Source organism: Tyto alba, unplaced genomic scaffold (genome assembly GCF_018691265.1).
Source record: "Tyto alba isolate M040663 unplaced genomic scaffold, T.alba_DEE_v4.0 Super-Scaffold_11, whole genome shotgun sequence".
Taxonomy (NCBI): Eukaryota; Metazoa; Chordata; class Aves; order Strigiformes; family Tytonidae; genus Tyto; species Tyto alba.
The window spans coordinates 208,718-229,173 of NW_024881273.1; the positions used below are offsets into that span (position 1 = coordinate 208,718).

Here is a 20,456-nt window from a genome sequence, read left to right on the forward strand (position 1 = left end):
TACATCCCTACACTCACAGGTTGCATGAAAAGGACCATCAGAAGCTTTATGAAGGTAGCAAATTCAACATACTCTTCCAAGTGCTACTTTTGTGCTTGTCTTGGTGAAGAAATGCAGAGAATTTCATGTATCCATTGTGCAGATCTCAAGAACGGGTCATTCTCTAGGAAAGCTATTACAGGTGCTTTTCTGTAGAAGAAGATATGGCTACAAATACATCTCCATAGTATACACTCATGACAGGCTTTAAATCCACGTCCAGGTTGACAGTATATTGGCAGAATCATAGATTTGCAATATTTTACTATTCCTTTTTTTTTTTTTTTTCAAATTCACACAACAGAACTCAGTTTGCACTAGATCCACCATTTCACTACTGTAGACTGTGAAAGGTCTTAGTTTTTCCCGTTTCCCTAATTATTTCCAATTATTTCAGTTATTTTCTTGTTTCATCACTCCCCAAAGTAGTACATCTCTGACAACACTAGGCTGCCTAAAAATCACATACAAACCATTTTCCTATCATTAGCAAAAGCACGTGAGATGAGTTTATGTAGGAGAGAACTGCAGCACGAGAACAGTTTTATGAGCTTCAATTCTCCTGTATTCCTCCTTCATTTGAAAAGTACTGCAGAAGAATAGTCCTGCAACTGCCAACATCCTAAACACTTAGGCTGCTCTTCTGAATTCTTAAAATATCTCTATCTTTTTAAGAACAGTAAAGAAAAAGCTGTTAACTAATACATTATATTTGTATCAGGAACTAAACAGTGGGGCTCCACCTAGAGCATTTAGACAAAAGGCTGTCACAAAATTTTAGTTACTTTGGAAGACAACTCATTATTTTCTTATACATATATTTCATGAGACTTCTTTCCTGAGACTTCTATTATCATTTAAAGTTTTTAGCATTATCCCCATTGTTATATTCCATGAAAAAAAACAACAAAACACCACAACTCAGTGAAACCTGTAGATTGTGAAAGAACATACCCATCTTTGCCCTATCTGTAACATACAGATACCACCTAAAATATCACCTACGGTGAAGACAGGAAAAAGCTGTAGCTAGATACTGCATGCATGAATTTTCAAAACAATGTGGCTGCTATTTTTTTCCCTTAGATCACAGCATGGCTAAATACCTCCAACAGTCCACACCACAGCCTTGCCAATATCATGGTTCTTTTTCTACTTTCTCTCCATTTTTTTGTTGTGGGTTTTTTTTTTTTTTTTTTTTGGTTGTTGGGTTGGGGGTTTTTGGATTTTTTTTTTTTTTTTTTAAGTTTGGAAGATCTGCCTGAAAAGAAAACAACTGTTGGATGTTTTAACTATACTAAGAAATATATTAATTTCTCACATTATATCCTGAGGTTGCAAACACACCAGTTGTTGTCCCCTGTATTCATCTGGTTACACAAAGGTTCAACTGCACCTCTTAGGAAACATGGAAAACCTTACTTTAAAAGAGCAGCAACATTGCTCACTCTTTGCAACCACCAGGGAGAGTCTCTGGGATGTACAAAACCTGAGGTACAATGTATGTGGGAGGATAGCAAGTTGAAAAGAGGTTGTCTAGACACCATCAGGAATTTCAGATTCAATCCTGTAACTCGGAAACACGTGGATTTCTCCTTTCACTTTCATTACTAATGTCTTATTAAGCTTGCAACAATTTTGTCCATTTCAGAAATATCTGCATTTTAAATTTAATTAAAACTAGTTTGGAGTGATGTCCCGATAACTGTATAGTACTAAAGCACTTCTTACAAAAGGCTGTGAGTCAGTTCTATAAATCAGAGCATTTGGACAACATAAGCAGTTGTTTAAGTCCCCAGGACGTTCTCCAGTGCATCTCAAACAGCATCTCAGACTGCCCCAGATGGAATGAGAACTGGTATCTTAAACTAAGTAACTGTCTTGTAGTGAGAGACAAGAGGCTCTGCAGCACAAAATGGGAGCCCCATGAACTCCGCAAATCTTCAGAGACTTCATCATGATCATTCTGTGTTTCAAGTTCACTATTTACTTCTAACGTAGATCAGTCTACTTCTTCGTTTAAGCACATTAAAGAAGCTTGTCGATACCTAATAGTCTCCCCTGAGAAGATATGCATTGAAACAAGTGCCCTTTGAATATTCTCTTTTCATAAGCTAAATATTCCTTCAAACCTGAAATTATTTTCAAAGAATTTTCAACAACTCATCCCATTTTTTCAACACATTTTTTAAAGTATAGCCATTAGGAACAGTTGTCAAATTTATTTAGTAAGAAATATTTTACATAAACAGTGCTGACTGTTATCCACAGGACTTTGTGCTGGGACTCATGCTGTTCAACATAATCATAAATGACCTGAAAATCGGAGTGAACACTGGAACAAAAATCTGATGATATTAACTAATTGAGGGTAGCAAAGAGAATGGCTGACTGATAGGAATTGCCGAAGAATTTGACAGACTGCTTGGACAATGAGACAGAAGATGAAAAATTTATAGAGAGTGATACATACGGGGGAAAAAAGTCCTGACTTACCACATAAAACAAAAAGAGCAAATAATTGCCAATAAAGGCAAGATCTTGGGATTACAATAACTAGTTCCTGAAAACAACTTGATTTCTTGATTGCCATTATAATTTGAGCTAACAGAACGTTAGGAATTATTAAGCAGTACACAAAAAAGCTTTCTGTATATATCTAATATGCACTTCTATATTGAATTTTGTGTGTAGTCCACGTGCACTCTTCCCCTAAAAAAGGATACAGAACTGAAATGTTGCCACAAAAGGTTGTCAAGAATGCCAAATGGCATCTGTACAAGGCATGATCAAGTAATCCAAGGAAGTCCTTTTGAAAGAGAGGTAACTGAAGATTTAGTGTGAAGACAACAGAGATAATGACTGAAGTCCGTAATGTCAGGATTAGCTTCAAGAAATTGTATAAAGAACAAGGTAAGGTTTATCCAGTGAAGGTGGAAAATACCATGTTCAAATCAAACAAAAGACTGTGGTATTGGACAGACCTGAGGAAATCCTTCCTGACTGGGTGCCGTGGATGCAAATAATTTACATATATTTAAAGAGAGAGGACATGAGTTCATAGAGAAGCTTATGCAGCATTCTTGAGCTCTACTTATCCAGGTTTCAGTAATTTAAAAGCAATTAGCCTTTTTTAGCTACAGCTTAGCATCATCCTAAATGACTAATAAAGCCAGAAAATAGTTCATTTTATTGAACTACAGTTACTAACAACCTACATGCAGAAGTCTTCCCAGGTGAAATACTGACAAAAGAAACCAGTTCATTGAATGGCCACTGTGTATATGTCACAAAAGAAAAGGAGACTGTCAACACTGGACAGCATTTTATCTGTAGGTGTCCTTTTTAATATATCTTCAAGTTGAACTACACATATATTTATTCAGCACCTGAAGGAAATATTCATTGCAGAAATATGTACACATCTCTTGTGTACAAAAAGTGTTCATGTTTAAAAAGTGTTTCCTGTTTTTTATTTTTCCAAAAGGTCTGTTTGGTAATGCAAATTGGACAGATTTTTCAAAATCTGCAAGTTTGACTAATGACAGTACCTAATTTTTTTGTCTTTGTTGAAAGTCTTAATTTAAATATGATTCGCACACTTTCTTGATCTAGTAGATAATCTAATTCTTCAAGACAGAAAAGAAAAAATATGACTAAAAGCATCATTAAGGCAGGTTCTCAAAAATACATGTGTATCTTACTCTTAGATGCTTTTTGAAGGCTGTTAAACACCTATATGCCTGTGAAGACACTGTCTCTTGTTCAGACTTCTGGTTTTGTTGTGGCCATACACCAAAGTCTTCAAAAAAATTTAACTTTACTTTCAGTGATCATTAAAATTCTGCTTTCGGTGATCATTAACGCTACCAAGACTTCTATTCTTCAGTCAAAAAAAAAACACAAAAAGTAGCATAAACAAAAAACCAATATAAAAACAACCATCAACTGTAAGCAGTAACAAAACTGCTGTCATGCAAAAAGACTTAATGTAAAGAGGTTGCATGATATGAGAAGTCTGTCCAGATGACAATTTTGAACATACTTGAAATAAGTGGAGGTGAGCTCTGGTATATCATGTAGATGTACCTTTTCAGCCCTATGCAAACAATCTTGAAGAGAAAATTAGCAAAAAGGATATAGCATTTTATGATTGTAACTTTGACCAAAATCAAACCAAGCCTGAATTCAATGCTCATTTCTTCAGAGAACAACGAAGACCGCTTAATACACTAATTGGCAGGACAGTGGTATTAAAATAGTACACAAATGCATGAAAATTTGACAGTCCTGAATTTATGTCAGCTTTCCATGTCATAAATACAAATACAGTAAGTAATATATTCCCAGCGATTGCTTGTATCCTCTACATCCTAACCTAATAAACTGCCTCTTCAGCTTTTAAATCAGGCTGTCCATGACAACATATTTGTCAACAATGCTTGGTGCATCTGTTTTCTTCTCTAACAGTCTCTTGGTAAAGAATGAAAGCAGATCTGCAAATGACAAACTGGAAAGGATCTTACCTTTATGGATATATATCCTTTACTCTACTGGGGAAGGGGCGTGGAATAGGGGGAAAACAAAAAACTATCTATCTCCAAAACATTTAAAATAAACACAGTACCACGTCATAGATTTCTTATGAAGTATATGCACTAAATCAACAGAATAAACAGCAAAAAGCCAAAGCAATTAAGAATCTAAAAAGCCTACTGCAAACTAGATTAAGCTACTGATTTGGTTTGAGTGCTTACACATCCACATAAAAAGGTTTTTTTGGTAGTCCCTTGTATACTTTAAGACTACAAATAAGCTTGAGGTGCTAAAAAGCCTATGCAAAAAGTAAAGAATTTTCCTCATACTTCTTTTTGAAATTCTGTGAATACGTCAGGTTTGCTCATTCTAAGTAAGAAGTATCACAGTGATGAGAAACATTCTAGGAATACAACACAGTTCTCTAAGAACTGTTGTATATCATTCCTAGAATACTTAAATTTTCTTCTCAGATGTGTGGCTATAGTTATAGATCATTAGCTTGAATTCCTGTCAGGAATAATAGCCATTCCTAGTACTTTAGGTAAAAGTGTATTTCACATTTGATATCATGGAGTTCATGTGGCTGAAGTACAAGGCAGAATGATGTTAGATGAGGAAAAAAGCTGCATTAGAAGTGGAGTTTGTAGTTATATCCCTACTTTAAGACATCTATTTATGGTGTATTCTGTTGCATATAACTGTGTCAAACATTAGTGAATTGTGCCGAAAATGTGTGATGGAAATTCCAGATAAAGTTTGATTTTTTTTTTAAATATACTTTTTCTGGAGGTCATTTACAGAACGTTCAAAACAACAACTTCAACAGGACCATGCTTTGCATAGGTGAACTGCTGTAGAAAAAGCAGTGTATTTGTCATGTCTTGGGCACTAGAAAATAATTACAATAAATTATCTTATTATTTCTATTATACCCCTTACAGAAGATATGGTTAAATACTTCTTAGATTAACTCTTTCTTTTAAAAAAAATCCATCACTAGGAAAGACATTCCACTGTCTAAATGACCTTGAAAGGAATCTGTTTTTTTTCAGTGTTCCTCAGGAATGCTACTACAGTTCAGTAATGGGCAGGAATTGCAAGTTACAAGAGCCATCGGGGAAATAAAGATATAGTGTCTACATGAATACCACAAGGGAATACTGAAAAGACAAGTCAACCAACTGAATTGACTATCTGGTTTGTATCTCTTTTCAAAGCATTTACATTAAACTGACACAAACCAACAACTACAGTTTAGAGACACCAAGTTACAAGTTATCTGAAAAATGTCCAGCAAAGAGGAGAGCTACAGGAACACAGTCTCAAATCATGCTGTACTCCAAGAGACTTCTGAAACCCGACGCACTTGTAAATTCTGAAGACATCATAAGGACAGTAAACAAAGAAATACTTGTAGCTTCAGATGTCAGCAATGCACAAAACTTCCACAAGTCAGAGATCCTAGATAGCATATAGCTTAAAAATGTCCACCAGATCTAATTTTTCTAAATATGAAGTGAACCATAACTTCTACATCTAGTGTTCTTCAAGTGCACAACATGCTATATGAGTACTCATAAGTCAAAATGAGCTACAGATAAATAAGGTAACTTCACACTCACCTAAATATGGAATAGTAGGAACCATTTTTAAGCTTCTGATGTACTCTCGTGTCCTTTTATAATTATCTTCCTTAGACAGTAAATAGTCTAACTTCTCAAAGGTGGTCTTGTCTTTGCGATTCAAAAGCTACGTAGAAAAACAACAAAGGAGATTATACAATGTGTGCAGATCAGATTTTTTAAAAGGCAAGTAATAAAATTTGTTGAATCACCCACAGTAAAGGAAAGCAGTCAAGTTAAGATTAAATTCACCATCATCACCCAAATCAGCACAATGTTTGAAAATGTGCTACCTGTTAAGTAAAAGAAAATTTAAAAAATGCAATTTAGCATAAGTCTTACGCTATGGACAAATATTATTTCTGAATAGTTTATCCAAGATCCACATATCACTACCTCAGAGTTTTGAAGAACCTCAGCAATACTACATTTTTAGAGGAAAAATATGTTATTATACAGTCACCAACATTCTCATAGTTTATCAGAATTACTAAAAATCCTCTTCAGTTTTAAAGTGGAAACAGCAATGGAAAAATGCTCTAAATAAATGTAAATTGTGCCATTTCAATAGTGCCTCATTAAAAGTATGACAGAACTTTTTGGAAAAAGTATAAGGAAAGAAAATCACTACGATATTTAAATCTCTGTTTACTATTACTGGACTTACTACAGAAAATCAGAAAAATATTTAGCAATGCAAGATCCTGCAGTGACAGAAGATTGAAAAGTAAACATAAAATACACAACTGCAGCTATGAAAACACATTCCCTATTTCAGCTCCCTTTAGAAACACCAGCAGTATTTTTAAGAGTATTTAAAAAGCCAGTTGAGTCAGAATGAGAATTACAGCAGTGCACACTTGCTTCTTGCAGTTGTACTTTCTGACAACAGACAGCTGTTCCATATCACATTTCTTAATACACCTCTTCCTCTGCAAGATTCCAGCTCTTGTACTGCAGAGCTCATAAGCTTAGCTGTTGTTTCTAAAGAACTGTGAGTCTGCTCACTGCGGTGGATATGCATGAATTAACTGCTTCATTCAGTCTTGCTCAGAACAGGAGGGGTTTGACAGGAGTCATCAGTAAAACAGCACTGTAAATGGGAGCCCCGAGGCCCTTTGCTTCTGGAGCAATGGCTGCACACCACATCACAGTTAAATAACAGCTGTTAATAAAAAGTAACATAAAAGCTACAAGAGCGAAAATATTTCAGAATAATTTCACTGTTTTCTTTCCAAACAGCATTGAGAATTCCTTGAGGCCCTAACTCTGCATTGTATTGTATTTCTGAACTACTGTGCCTATGAAGAGCCTTATACCTCTTTAGGTCTAAGTGGAATTATCCACACACTTAGTTTCACACGTGAGTGGTTTTCCCTACTTAAATTCCAACTTCATCAACCTGCTCAAAACAGCAGACACTTGCATTTTTATTAGACTATAGCCTAATTCTGAGCAATCAAACCATAGGAACGTTACAGGCATTTTAAAGACATAATAAACTTAGGTAAAAGAGTTAAGTATAGCCATCCTTATTTATGAGTTCTGAACAGTTAACGTAATCCATGTTGGATGGAGTACTAAATGAGAAATACCTAACCCTTTGTATATTTAATGATTACATACAGAAGGACTACATTATAATTGTGCATTCCACTGAAGAAATAGCAAAACTTACAGTAAATTTAAATGAGAAATTCTGCCCTCAAGAGATTGCATTTCTGAAAATGGAATTATCAATGATTTTAATTTCCAAAATAAATGAAAACTGAAATGCATTGTGCAATAATCACAAAATTAATGCTTCTACATTTGTAATAGGTCTTTTTAATCCCTTTCCTTTTAGGCAATGTATTAATGACACACAATGATTTGGATAATAGGATAGTGATGCAAACTCTATATGAGGGTCTTCTAAGATTCTTGAGCATATAATCAGTGGCTTCTACAACAGAGACAAAATCAGGAAACTCTTACAGGAAAAAAGACTGTTTAAAAATATGCAGCCATTTAAACTATACTTTCACAAGACATGTAACAGATCACGACTGCTATGATGATAGTACAAAAACAGGAATACAATCTTCTTCCAGAGCATTCAATTTGACAGTTCAGAAAAACCTCAGAATTCAAACAAGACAGAAAAGACAACGGTCAAAGAATAACTTACAGCCCAGGTTTTGGTCAATCTGAAGATAGGTGCACTTTGCAGTGCTGACACCACAGACATAAGAGAATGAAGGTTATTCAGTTCTAGAAGCTTCTGAAAAAAGGGAATAATAACTTTTAGCACATTGAAAAGGGAAGCAGAATTAACTAATCTCAAATTTGAATTACTAAAAGTTTTCTCGTTAATAAAAGACAAAGTTTTCATCAATGACTGCAGATGTTATCCAATACCATCAATGTGGAAAATTAAGACCACTTTAGAAGTTGCAAATTTTCCAAATATACCCGTCAAAATAAAAGGCATTTCAGTTCTGAGAATACAGACTGTATTTAATTTGAATTAGTTATTTTCTAAGGCTGTTTCTTCAGGAATAGAGAATATGAAAAAAATATTTGACACATTGTTCTTGAAAATGTGTATAATATTGGTAATGAAAAATTGAATCAAGCCAAAAACATTAATCAATGATTCTGATGACCCTTTCAGAACTACTACAACTTTTTATTTTGTAATCTGTTTTACAGGATAAATTCTCCTTACTTCAACATACTTCAAATTCAATGTCTGCTGACAATTACTCAAAACACCTTGATCCCAAGAGATAATACTTTGGAATAAAGATGTCTTAGATGATAATGTTTCCTACAACATAATGCCAGAAATACAGAAAAATTAGAAGTGCTGTCATTTAGATTCTTCATAAATCTTAAAAAAGAGGCTGCATTGATCCTTCAGTTATTTATTCATTGCTCAGGAACATGTGAGAAAGATTTGGATTTTATGGAGGGGAAAAAAAGGAAAGGGGGGGAAAAAAGAAAAAAAAAGAAAAAAAAAAGAGGGCAGTGTTTTCCTTTTTGCAGGGAAAAAATCCCAAACCTCTTATTTCTAAAAATCACCTAGCACCTCCAGGTTGACCATTCTCCTAATACTTGGACTATGCATTTGTGCCAGGAACTTATGCAGATACATTCTTTTCTGTATAAGCACAAAACTGCTAAGTAAACTGACTGGAAACATCCACAATACAAAAACATTGTATTTAGTATTACATGGAAAATATTATTACCTACACACACACACGCAATTTCACACGGACAAGTTCAGCACTCAGTGCTGTCTTCTTACTACTTTAGTAAGTGTCACATAGGGTCATACAAAATACAATGACCACAGGTCATGAAGAAGAAAAATGCTTTTTAAAATAAAGATATTTTTTTAAAAGTTAAGAATTACTTGTAAAATGCAGTGTTCAAACTCATTAAAATAACTGAGCTTTAACAGTGGTACTTTATACCAGCAACTATATGTTATAAGTAGGAATACAAGTATCACAATAGCCATTTTAGAAGCAAGAGTTTTCTTTTCATAAAAGGTAAGTTTGCATGGGGGGGGGGGGGGAAGACAAAAACCAGAACAGTTTACAACCACGTTCAGTGTTGGCAACATGTAGCTGGCCATCAACAAGACAAACCACTTTTAAATTTGTTAGGCAAAGGTAGAAGATGAGTTACACTGAACTGGGTAGTTTTATTTAACCAAGTAAAAACAACAGATATCATACCTTTATCTTATTCATGTGGTACTATATAGAAGATACACTAAAAAAGAATGTTACCCTCTGTAATCCAACAACAGCTCACAGGAGTAGTGCAGAAACAAACAAAAAAGTAGTAAGATTTTGAATGGTAGTACAAGAAATTTGCACTTACTTTAGCTATTTTCACAAAATGGCTCAATATTTCTGCCCTTATTTTTAAGGTCTGTGCTGTTAATATTTCTCGTACAACCCAAAAACTGACCTATAAAGTAAACACAGATAGCTGAATTTATTTACAAAAAAAAAGGACTTTATTAGGTGAAATATTTGTAAACTTTCACGATGTTCCCAGGACAAAATAAGGTAAAGAAAGAAGAGTTCCAATCCCATGAATTCTTACCTGAATAGCTGCAATTACTCAAAACCATTACCACTGGATATAAGAAGTAGGTAAAGAAGTGAGATAACACTAATGTAACTGAATGAGCAGGTGAAACAGAACAAAAAGGAAAATAATTGCTAATATACCATGACCCATAAGCAAAAATTATTAGGAACTATTAAATAGAAACCAATGGTCTAGAGGGACAACACAAAAATGTGGACAAAGCAACTGAAAACAGGAATTGCCATTTTAAAATCTTAATCCTCAATTAGAAAAATATTCTTAAATTTTAATTATATAAGTAGTTCTATATAACTTTACACTCAAAGACAACTGTCAAATAGTACCTGTTTACCACAGCAATCAAGTCATTTACCTGGTTAAACCTCCTAGTAAAGGCAACAATATTTGGAGCGAGGATATGTTTTTCTTTCTTATTCCATCCACAGCTGGCTAGTTCCTAGGAAACACATTTAAAAATTGTCTTAAAAATCAGTAACGTTTACAAGTGTAAAAATTGATACATGATGGAAGTATCTATCCGGTAACTACTAACACCAATCCAAGGCACCAATCTGATGACAACTAGTCTAACCAAACACTTCTGTGTTTCCCTGATGTACAGAAGTGATCTGATTTGTATACTCCTCCAACACCAGAAAAAATAGACATCGTTATTAATATTCAGATATAGAGAGACTAAGCAACCAGGCACAACTGATGTCTCAAGTTTCATTCTGTACTGATTATTTCAGTCCAGGGTTCCCTCCTATGAGCAACTTGGATACAGGAGTAAAGACTTTGCTAGTATATAATCTTATCTGGTTTAAAACTGAAGCTAAACATATCAATAAGCAGTATTAGAAGTAGTTAATAAGTACAAAATTCAGCTATGCAACTAGAATTGATAACCTAGCCATTATTCCTGAATGACATCCTCATTACAGTTAGTAAAACTTCCATGAATATACCACAGTTCAGCATACTGAATCTCTAGTATTTTTTTTATTATAATGTGAGATCTAAAGCATTTGAAGAACACAATATTAGAACTGTAATATTATTGTTTACAGTAGTTACAAGCTAATTTTAAAAACCCTGAAATCTCTGTATGTGATACTCAGATTGAGAGAATCTATCATTTTAAAAAGGCTGGGCAATAACAGTCTTAAGGTCTTCTGGTAGACAGAAGGTTCAGCTTAGAACTCTTTGTTTTATTTTGGTTTTTGATATTTTTTTTTTGGCTGTTTTTTAAGCCACAAGAGTTTAGCCAGACTTGACTGAAGTGTGGCATATACTTAAGTATATAGATTAGTGCTTTGGTGCTAATAAAGCAAAAAGTTGCCAGTAGGTTGTATATTTAAGTCATAGTATATGAAACAAATTTTTGAATGCTCTTTCATCATGGTGACTACTTCAAAGTCAACCTAGTTCAAAATAATAAGAAAAATCACAAATTCTGTAGTATACCTGGTAACCACAACTAAGCAATTTCAGTGCATAATAAAATCCCAGTGCTCTATGACAAAAAATAATCCTTCACCCAAACTGCAAATTCCTGTGGTAAGTATAAACAGAAGAGCTAAAAAGCAGATTAATGATTTTATTCTTAAATAAATAAAAGGAATTTGAAATTATAACGTCAAATTTGATTTAGCCAGAAAGAAAGAGTCCATATTCCAATAGTTACTTTGGGCAGTTCCAAATATATTTAGACAGCCTGACTCTTTTTAACTACAGATTCAAGTTACCATATATCTATACAGTCTTTATATTCAGATCCGACAAGTGGTAGATACATACATACTGGAAATGAGTTCTCCATAATACCAGTTCTAAATCACTCTACTGTTTTTAGAACCACAAATTTCAGTTTCAATCAAAATGTTGACCAACTTTTCAAATGTATGCTATTAACTTCAGATGACTTCACATGGAAAGGTAGAGAGTCAGCCAAAGAGAATTCTGTCTCTGAAAAGCACTTTGTACATTCTGATAAATGGAACACACTCTCGAGATGCTGAGGTCTGCATGTTCCTGTGTGAGCACCAGGAAAAGCATTTCCAGTTCCAAACATATTTGGTATCCCAACCTTCCAGTATTTAAGCCTTCTGCAGATAAAAATGCCAATTCACATCTGTCAAGACACAGATTCTCCACATCATCGGTGCATGTCTGGTCTTTAGAGTCTGGAAATAATAAGTTTATGTGGAAAAATCTCAGTCACTCCAGTAAGCACAGCAAAATTTACATTTGTCAGAAAAAGTAGAAGAGGTCAGTAACCTGAGGATATTAAGCAGTTGCCAGAGGCCTAGTGAGCAACAATAGAAAATCCTGTGCACGGTAAAATCATTTGACAAGGTTTAAAACTTGGACTGAATAGGAAAGTTGATAAGAGTAAATGATCCAACATGCCCCTTCTGAATTTTGCTTATACTGCTAAAACATACTGTATTCTAGGATTACACTTCATCTTTTTGTATGGAAGGATGCAGGCAATTTCCTCAGTGCACACAGCCACAAGAAACTTTCCAGTCAAGTGTGCAAGAAAACCCTGAAATTTGTGGACACTGCAATTTCCAAGACTTTGGAAAAACCCGTAAAGTTACACAGAAATCTAGAATGCAAGCATAGTTATTTCTGCTGGAAAACAAAGAATTGTTAATCAGATGTCCCCTTACTGAACTCTTGCAAAGTAACATGCAGATGTGGTTTTTTAGGAATAGTTCAATTGAAAAGCAGAAAAAACCCTCAGTGAGTGCTAGGTTTAAAGGATGTTCCTGTGCTTGAGATAAGACTTGGCAAGCAGCACTCTAAAGTCTTAAGTCTTTCCATCCCTGCATAAGCTCATGTTAAAGACTAAAACCTGAAGAAAAACAACGTACCCACTTCCGCCAAACAAAATATTCAGCAACAGGTAACTCACTAAAGCAGCCCGTCCAACAGCTGCTGACTAAGGAAACCTTCTCTGTGCACAGTTCTACCCTGGAATTTAGCTATGTGACATCTATCAAAATATTTCAACCTTGCCATAACCACTCTTATTCACATACCAGTGTATTTACCATCACTTCCTGCATACAAAAGCTGATTCTGCAGAGCAACTGTGACCACCTTGCACACGCACGTATGAAAGGAAAAGTAGGGACCGCAACTCTGCCTTCATCATACGCAGTGATGTAATAAAACACATACATAATGAAACACAAGTTTCAAGCAGAATATTTGCCTTTCCTTCTTCCATATACTACATGGACACCAAAGGAAGACTCTAACAAGGTAGAGTTCCAGTGCAAGATGTCAGACAACCACCAGCTCATGAGCAACGCAAGAGCCAGCAGTCATCTACGTGAAACCCTGCAGGCCTCAGAAGGGTCGTTTGGCAAAGGGTATCCAAGCTGATGGACAAAGAAGAACACACCAACTTAACTTAAAAGGCTACCAGGCCTCAAACAAATGCAGACAATTACACACTATAGGTTAACAGTTACATTACATGGCTAATTCCAGTAAGATAAAAGTCAGAAAATACAATTATAAACTAATAGTTTATGGGAAGTCCTGCTTATACAGAGACTTTTATACTAACAGAAGCTGAAAATATGATGTTAATTTTTTTTGTGATCATTTGTCACGTTACATCTATCTGCTAATCAGAGTAGCATTTCAGGAAATTTAATTTCCAAACGGCGAAATGAAGCAATGACAAAGGAAAATAACAGTAAATCAATATTTTGTTTTGCTATAATATTCTGTGTTACTGATATTTCATAGAAACTAAAACAGATGCAAGATTCACTTTAAATAGGAACATCTATAGCTTTGTATTTTATTTTGCATTCATTCATCTCCTTGGAGTATCACACTACCCCTGCTTTTGGTGAAACCTCCATTTTGTTCTAACTGATGTTTTTTTTAACAAAATTTTCTCATGAAAAAGTACCTATGCATCTATTTTCAAATACTGATATTTTCACGTTAACAGACTTTTCTATGGGTACTGCTGGTTTCTTATTGCATTTTTCATTTACCATTCTTTCCCCCCCACAGTAAAGAAAAGACTCACCGCAACTGCCAGGATAACGCACATAATTTCAGAAGCATCAGTGTTTTCGGCTATAAAACTGTCTTGGTGTTCTTAGAAAAAAATTATTTATCTGACATAAAGGCTGGACATCAGATATGTGAATTTTTATTTTCCTTCCTATACCTTCTCCAAATAGAAGGCTTCTAAACTCTCTGAACCACTGTAATATACAACAAGTTGTTTTGTTAGTGATCAAATTAAATAGATTGAGTTTCTACTAAGAACCTTCTAAACTGAACAGCCCTTTCTCATGTCAAAAATTCAGTTCTGCTAATATTATAGGGTTTTTTGCCCTTTATGTATTCATGATATCCCACCTAGGCACAAGAAGACAATAAATCATAATGGATCTAAGGACATGTTCTCCTATTAAAGAACTTGAAGCTGGAAACACACGGAAAATTTTGAAAAGTATAATTTTGCAGAAAATAAATTTATTTCATCAAAATACTGAGATAACATATCACTTCTATGCAAATTTAACATATTCTGGTAACGACCTTCATTCTTCATTCCTGGAGTTCCTATTCCTGATTTTCAAATGTCTATGTTAACTTTGATTGCTTTTCCTCAGCAGGCCTCAAGTTTCTTTCTGTGTCTTTCTTATAAGGTTAAAAAAACGAAAGGATACTAATACAGTAACTTTTAAGGGTTTGGGCTGATCTATTCCCCCAGAATTGAATCTTAAACATGATAGTACAAATTATAAAGTTTACAAAGTGGCTGATGCAGACAAAAATACAGGTTAAGACTAGAGGCACAAGTCAAACTCTGAAATCAGATGTGAACTTAAAAACAAGAGCAGAAGGCATAATAGAGAATTCTGACATTTGATAAATTTATCCTGTACAAACACTCAGATACAAAACAGAACAGGAAGACTTCCAGAAAAGCAGAGTCATCTCTTTTGGCAATAGATGACAAATCAAAGTAAATCACGCTGGGTTAGAGATTCACAGTGCTAACATGGAATAAACCTAGAAGAATATTAGTGCAATGCAAGAAGTTGAGCATTTTTGAACAAAAAAAGCATTATTTAAATGGTTACATTTCTTCAGGCACTGAATTACAAAGGTGCAAGCAGATAGTTTAAGAAAACCTACCTCTGGCTGTATAGCTTTAAATACTGGCATATCCATCAATGTAATCTGGCTCTGCAATAAAGATAAAATTTTAAATAATGTAATAGGAAGAGCTAGCAATCATGTATTTACATCTGCCCTTTAACTACAAACCACACAGTCACATCTTCTCCATAGACCAGAACTGACTAGTCCTAATTTGGTCTCCCCTATCCAGGTTGACACACACCACAAGCAGATAAATGCTACCACCCTGACTGGCAACATGTCATTATATTCTCTTACATTTGCCAGCTGTAACTAACCAAAGGTTCTCAGTATCTGCAGCAGTCTAGGAGGAAAAACCTGTGTTTGAGAGTCTTTCTGTTGCCAGTAAAGGGCCCAAACAGTAATGGCAGGAAGAATTATTTGCCTTTTACACAGAAAGCAGCCTATATTTTACATTCACCCATTTGAAAGGCAATAAAGCATTATGATGTGTTAATTAGTCATGGTTGGAATATGCTCTAAAGGAGTCACAGATTTTCAGTCACTGATGAGTATGTCCCAATAAGACATTGTAACACGGCTTCAAAGCCAGCGATTTTGGAAAAAAGCATTTATAGAGCATTTTTAGCATCTGAATGATAAGATACTTGAATAGCTTCAGTGACTGAATAACATTATGTATTTGGAGGTTATGTAAATTACGTTTAACCAATAGGTACTTCAATTATACTGTGAGTGTACAAACCTACAGAGCTTTTAACTTTGTAATTTACACAACTGAGTGTGTAAAACAAAGTCAAAGAATGCTACTTTGGCTCTTTCCTCGGCAAAGCTCTGTTGGCCGTTTTGTTACACTAAACCCAAAGCAGCAAAAACTTGCTAATCCCCTCTCAAAGAGCTCATTTGATTCCACCAATTAAGAACGGTAACTATCTGTTTAAATGTAATTTTAATGAGGTTTCTACTATTAGTGTGATTCCTCAGACATGAGTCTAGGAAATTCAATGAGGCCCACAAAATCTGACAAATACGAAAAAAATTTCCTTCCATAAATGGTTGATTTATACTCTCTATCTCTTTCTTTTATATTATGCTAAGTCAAAGATTTTGCCACAAAGCCCTAGCCACACCCAGTTTTGGTATTTATACTTCTGTGTAATGTTTGGTTATTTACAAACTCAGATGTCATGAAAATCTTGCTCTGCTCCTAGAAATACGGCAGTCACAAATGCCTGTTCACAACTTCTTGACTGTCTCCTAATAAGGTGAACAGCAGAGGCACCAAAAAGTTGACTGTAAGCCATATTATTCAACATTAATAAAGAAGTTTTCAGTGAAAATTAGTAATAATTTCAACAAGACACACGCTCAATCAAAATCATCAAAAAGGTGAAAACAAAATTCAGTAGTATTGAGAAGTTGCAGGTCTTTTTGTGATTACTGCCAGGGAATTTCTCCTCTGCTGCTTCTAAATTTTAAAAAGGAACACAACACACTAAACTTGGAAATGACCTTAACTCTCTAAATATTTATATTCAATAGAGCAACCCCATCTTCTATAGATCTCTGCCCTGATGTCCAGTAACCAAATTGTACCAACTACAGTAAATAGAGACCTGTGTTGTTTTTCATTCTCCCCAGCTGAAATGTTTGAAGTTATGGGAAACACTCAGACTACTGCAGTCTTGAGTAACAAGAAATGGTATGTATGATTTACTGGTTGCTATTATTTACTGAAAAAAGAAATTACCTGCTTCTCTGGATGGAACAGAAGCAGTAAACATTACTTGAGCTGTCAATAAAAAAAGAGGATCAGGGTAAACCAATGAAAAGGTTTTAATGTGGCACAAGGAGAATAGCTACTCTGGCTGAGAAAGCCTTGGTGTTAAAAAGTTTGTGCGACCATATTAAAATCATCATCAACAAACAAACCAACCCCAAACAAACAGCCCTATCAGTAGGGTTTACATATTCTCTGTTTTCAAGCCTCACTGCCAGTCCTACAGACACACATTTCAATTTTAGGTTTCTTCTGGCCTTGGTAGGCAACTTACAGAAGTTTGGACTTCAGAATAAAAGATATGTTACAATGACATAAGAGAGTGTGTGTGCACATATATGTGTGTTTTTAAACTGTACCATTAAATCAAGACCCTGATCAACAAGCTTCCATCTCAAACCGACAGCAGTAGGAATTATGAACATAAGAGAAAACTGATGAGTTTGAAGTAACAAGCAACCTTACCTTGACTTGATCATTTTATAAATACAGTTCTGAAATCACCACAAATATATTTTTGCTGGTGTAGATTACACACTATGTTCTGGGCTGTCTTTGGACTTAATGTTCAGTCTCTTCTGAAGAAATCAGACATCTCTATTTTACAGGCCTGTCTAAATTGTGGCTCTATTAATTTCTGAAGGTAGTCTTTGGCCATGGATCCTCTCAACTTGGATGAACAGGAGTGAAAGCATCAGGTCATTTTTTAACTGAGTTGATGCAGATTTGCTAACCAAGTATTGTTATATTTTTACCTAACAACAGCTCTCATTTGTTTACTTTGTATCAATGTTAAAGACTCATCAGAAATTGTTCCAAAGTGACAAACTTATAGGAACAATGTAGGCATATCTCCAGGACTTTTTTGTGGATAGGTATTGCACAGTCTTGTGCCAAATGAGGGAAACAGCATTTTGATGCCCAGAATATTAATGAAAACATTAAACTAGGTTCAGTAGCTTTCATCCTCACTCCTTCCTATTCCCCACCAAGTCAACATGTAAATTAAAAACAAGGGGCCAAGCACAAGAACTGCATTGCACTTTTGCCAAAACAGCAGTTCTGCTTTCAGTTTAGTTTAGTACTGACAATTTGTTATTAAGGACTGCAAATTATTTCCTCTCTACAAGCTTCTTTCCTGCTTTTAAAAAACTGATTTTTTTCTAAGAAACTGATGTTTCAGCAGAAAAGATGAGTATTTCTGGTTTCAATTAAAAAAAAAAAATAATCAGACTGACATCTAACTAACATTTTACACCTATGCTAAGGTATTCTAAAACACTAGAAAAAACTCAAGTGGCTTTACATTGAAAAGAAAATATGCTGTGTCAGGCCAGTACCGAATGATTAAACCCCAAGACATACTTATTTTGTTAAAGTTTATGTAATCACAAATTTGTTTTCAAGAACATTGGAAATTCATTTAAAAGATATTTAAGAAAAAAAGTTTTATGTATTTTTTAATATCCTGCAAGCCCTGAATATTATACAAGCTTAAATGCAAAAATAACATTTCTACTTACAGCAAACTCCTCAGGAGTTACTTTCAACACATCAAATACAACTGCATCGTAGCTTTTATTGGCATAATCTGAACTTCGCCCTTCCAGAGAATCTGAGCTGCTACTGCCCTACAAAGAAAAAATAGTAGGCTTATCTGCAGAATGATGAATTTCATGTCAAATTCAGACAATAAATATGTGCAAGGAAATCTATGAACTTCAAAAAACTTCAGACACTGAATTATAAAATTCAGTTTAGCATGGTTCACAAATGCTTCCAACTAACTTTCTTCTGCAAAAACTATAGTGACATGCAGTTTTAGCTCTATGAAGTTTCCAGCTTTAGAAAGCCATTTTAAAAATCACAGAAGAGATAAAAGAGCTGTCACACAAAAGGAAACATGTTAGGATTCTGAAGATGCATATTCAATGGAAATTTTTAAATTAAATATGCAAGGTAAAGAGTGGGTATATCCAAAACATACCGCTCTATCCATAAAATTATCAAAAAGGAAAAACTAACATGCTCTGAAATTTAGCCCAATGTTAGCTCCAGGGTACTTTAGAATAGTAGTCTTGTCTTAGTACCTTGCTTCCTTTTGAACTTACTATCCTTGGGCTCAGATGCAGGCACTTGTGGCTCATTTTCCTCTCTTCAGGAATAATGTGATTTAATAATAATAATAGCATTATTTTTCTATTTTTTATCTTAAAACTACATACTGAATAAAAATATATGCACATAAAATCTTAAGTCCTGGTAACTGAAGTGGTTTGATTGCTAGAAGAACACGTTTGTCAAATCAAGATGTTTTGGCATCTTAACTAACTGTGACATGTAATTCTCACTTAAAACTGACTTAGTAGCAAAGAGCTAGAAGGTGGTAAATGAGGTGCTGATTTTTTTTTTTTCCCCTACAAAATATCTGGGGAATTACTGATTAGGAAGCCTGTCATTTGTACTGGGCAAATCCAAGAAGAGAATAAAGAGGAATTAGTAGAAACACAGATAGGTATACTGTATCAGGAAATTGCCAAGTTAGTATTTAGATAGAGACGCACTGCCTCAGTATCTACAGCTACGAGGGTAAAGGAACATGATTAATACAGCCTTGTTGGACTTGTTTTAAAGTGGTTCCTCACTCCAAAGACATTAAGGAAACTATGCAGCCCTAACATAGAGACTTTATCCTTGCAATGATAAATAATTAGTGCCGAGACAACTGTTACAAGCACTGAGAATATGCGAATCAACAGAGAATTTTGCATAGATGAGTGATGATTGTTATATATTCAACAACCTGGAAAAGACAGTGAACATTTGTTGATGACTATGTATCTTAATTTCATTTATTCAGTGTGGTAAAGCAAAAAACTAAAACCTGGAAATGAAACACTGAAAAGGGACTTCACAAGAATTGGCAAGTCTGTGAAAGGAAAAGAGATCATATATAACAGAGTATGTATATGATCCTTGATAAATCCATGGTGCACCCAAACTTGGAATATGGCATTAGTCTCCATCTTAAAAGGGATATCAAAAAACTGGAAGAGGTTCAGAACAAGGCAACAAGGATCACAGGTATGGAATGGCTTCTTTACAAAGAAGGGCTGGCTATGCTTCAGCCTGGAAAAGAGGTAGTGGGTTGTGGGGAGGAAGTACAACGACCAAAGTAAGTGAAAGATAGGAATGGTCTCTCTTTGCTTCATCTAGCACCAGGAGAA

The 20,456-nt window shown here is 34.8% G+C and overlaps 1 protein-coding gene across 7 annotated transcripts in view; it reads right to left on the reverse strand.

The window, feature by feature from the left end:
- Nucleotides 1-20,456, reverse strand: part of RALGPS1 (Ral GEF with PH domain and SH3 binding motif 1) — a 142,228-nt gene that overhangs the window by 79,432 nt on the left and 42,340 nt on the right. For 5 of the 7 annotated variants that reach the window (XM_042786610.1, XM_042786611.1, XM_042786607.1 and 2 more), the window contains exons 5-10: nucleotides 18,753-18,860; nucleotides 15,483-15,533; nucleotides 10,669-10,752; nucleotides 10,080-10,169; nucleotides 8,371-8,463; nucleotides 6,201-6,327 (exon numbers count right to left, since the gene is read on the reverse strand). In XM_042786610.1, coding sequence (XP_042642544.1) covers nucleotides 6,201-6,327; nucleotides 8,371-8,463; nucleotides 10,080-10,169; nucleotides 10,669-10,752; nucleotides 15,483-15,533; nucleotides 18,753-18,860 — 553 coding nt within the window. Of the gene's footprint in view, nucleotides 1-6,200; nucleotides 6,328-8,370; nucleotides 8,464-10,079; nucleotides 10,170-10,668; nucleotides 10,753-15,482; nucleotides 15,534-17,199; nucleotides 17,242-18,752; nucleotides 18,861-20,456 lie in introns of all 7 variants that reach the window. The other 2 variants (XM_042786613.1, XM_042786612.1) reach the window with 2 other exon arrangements.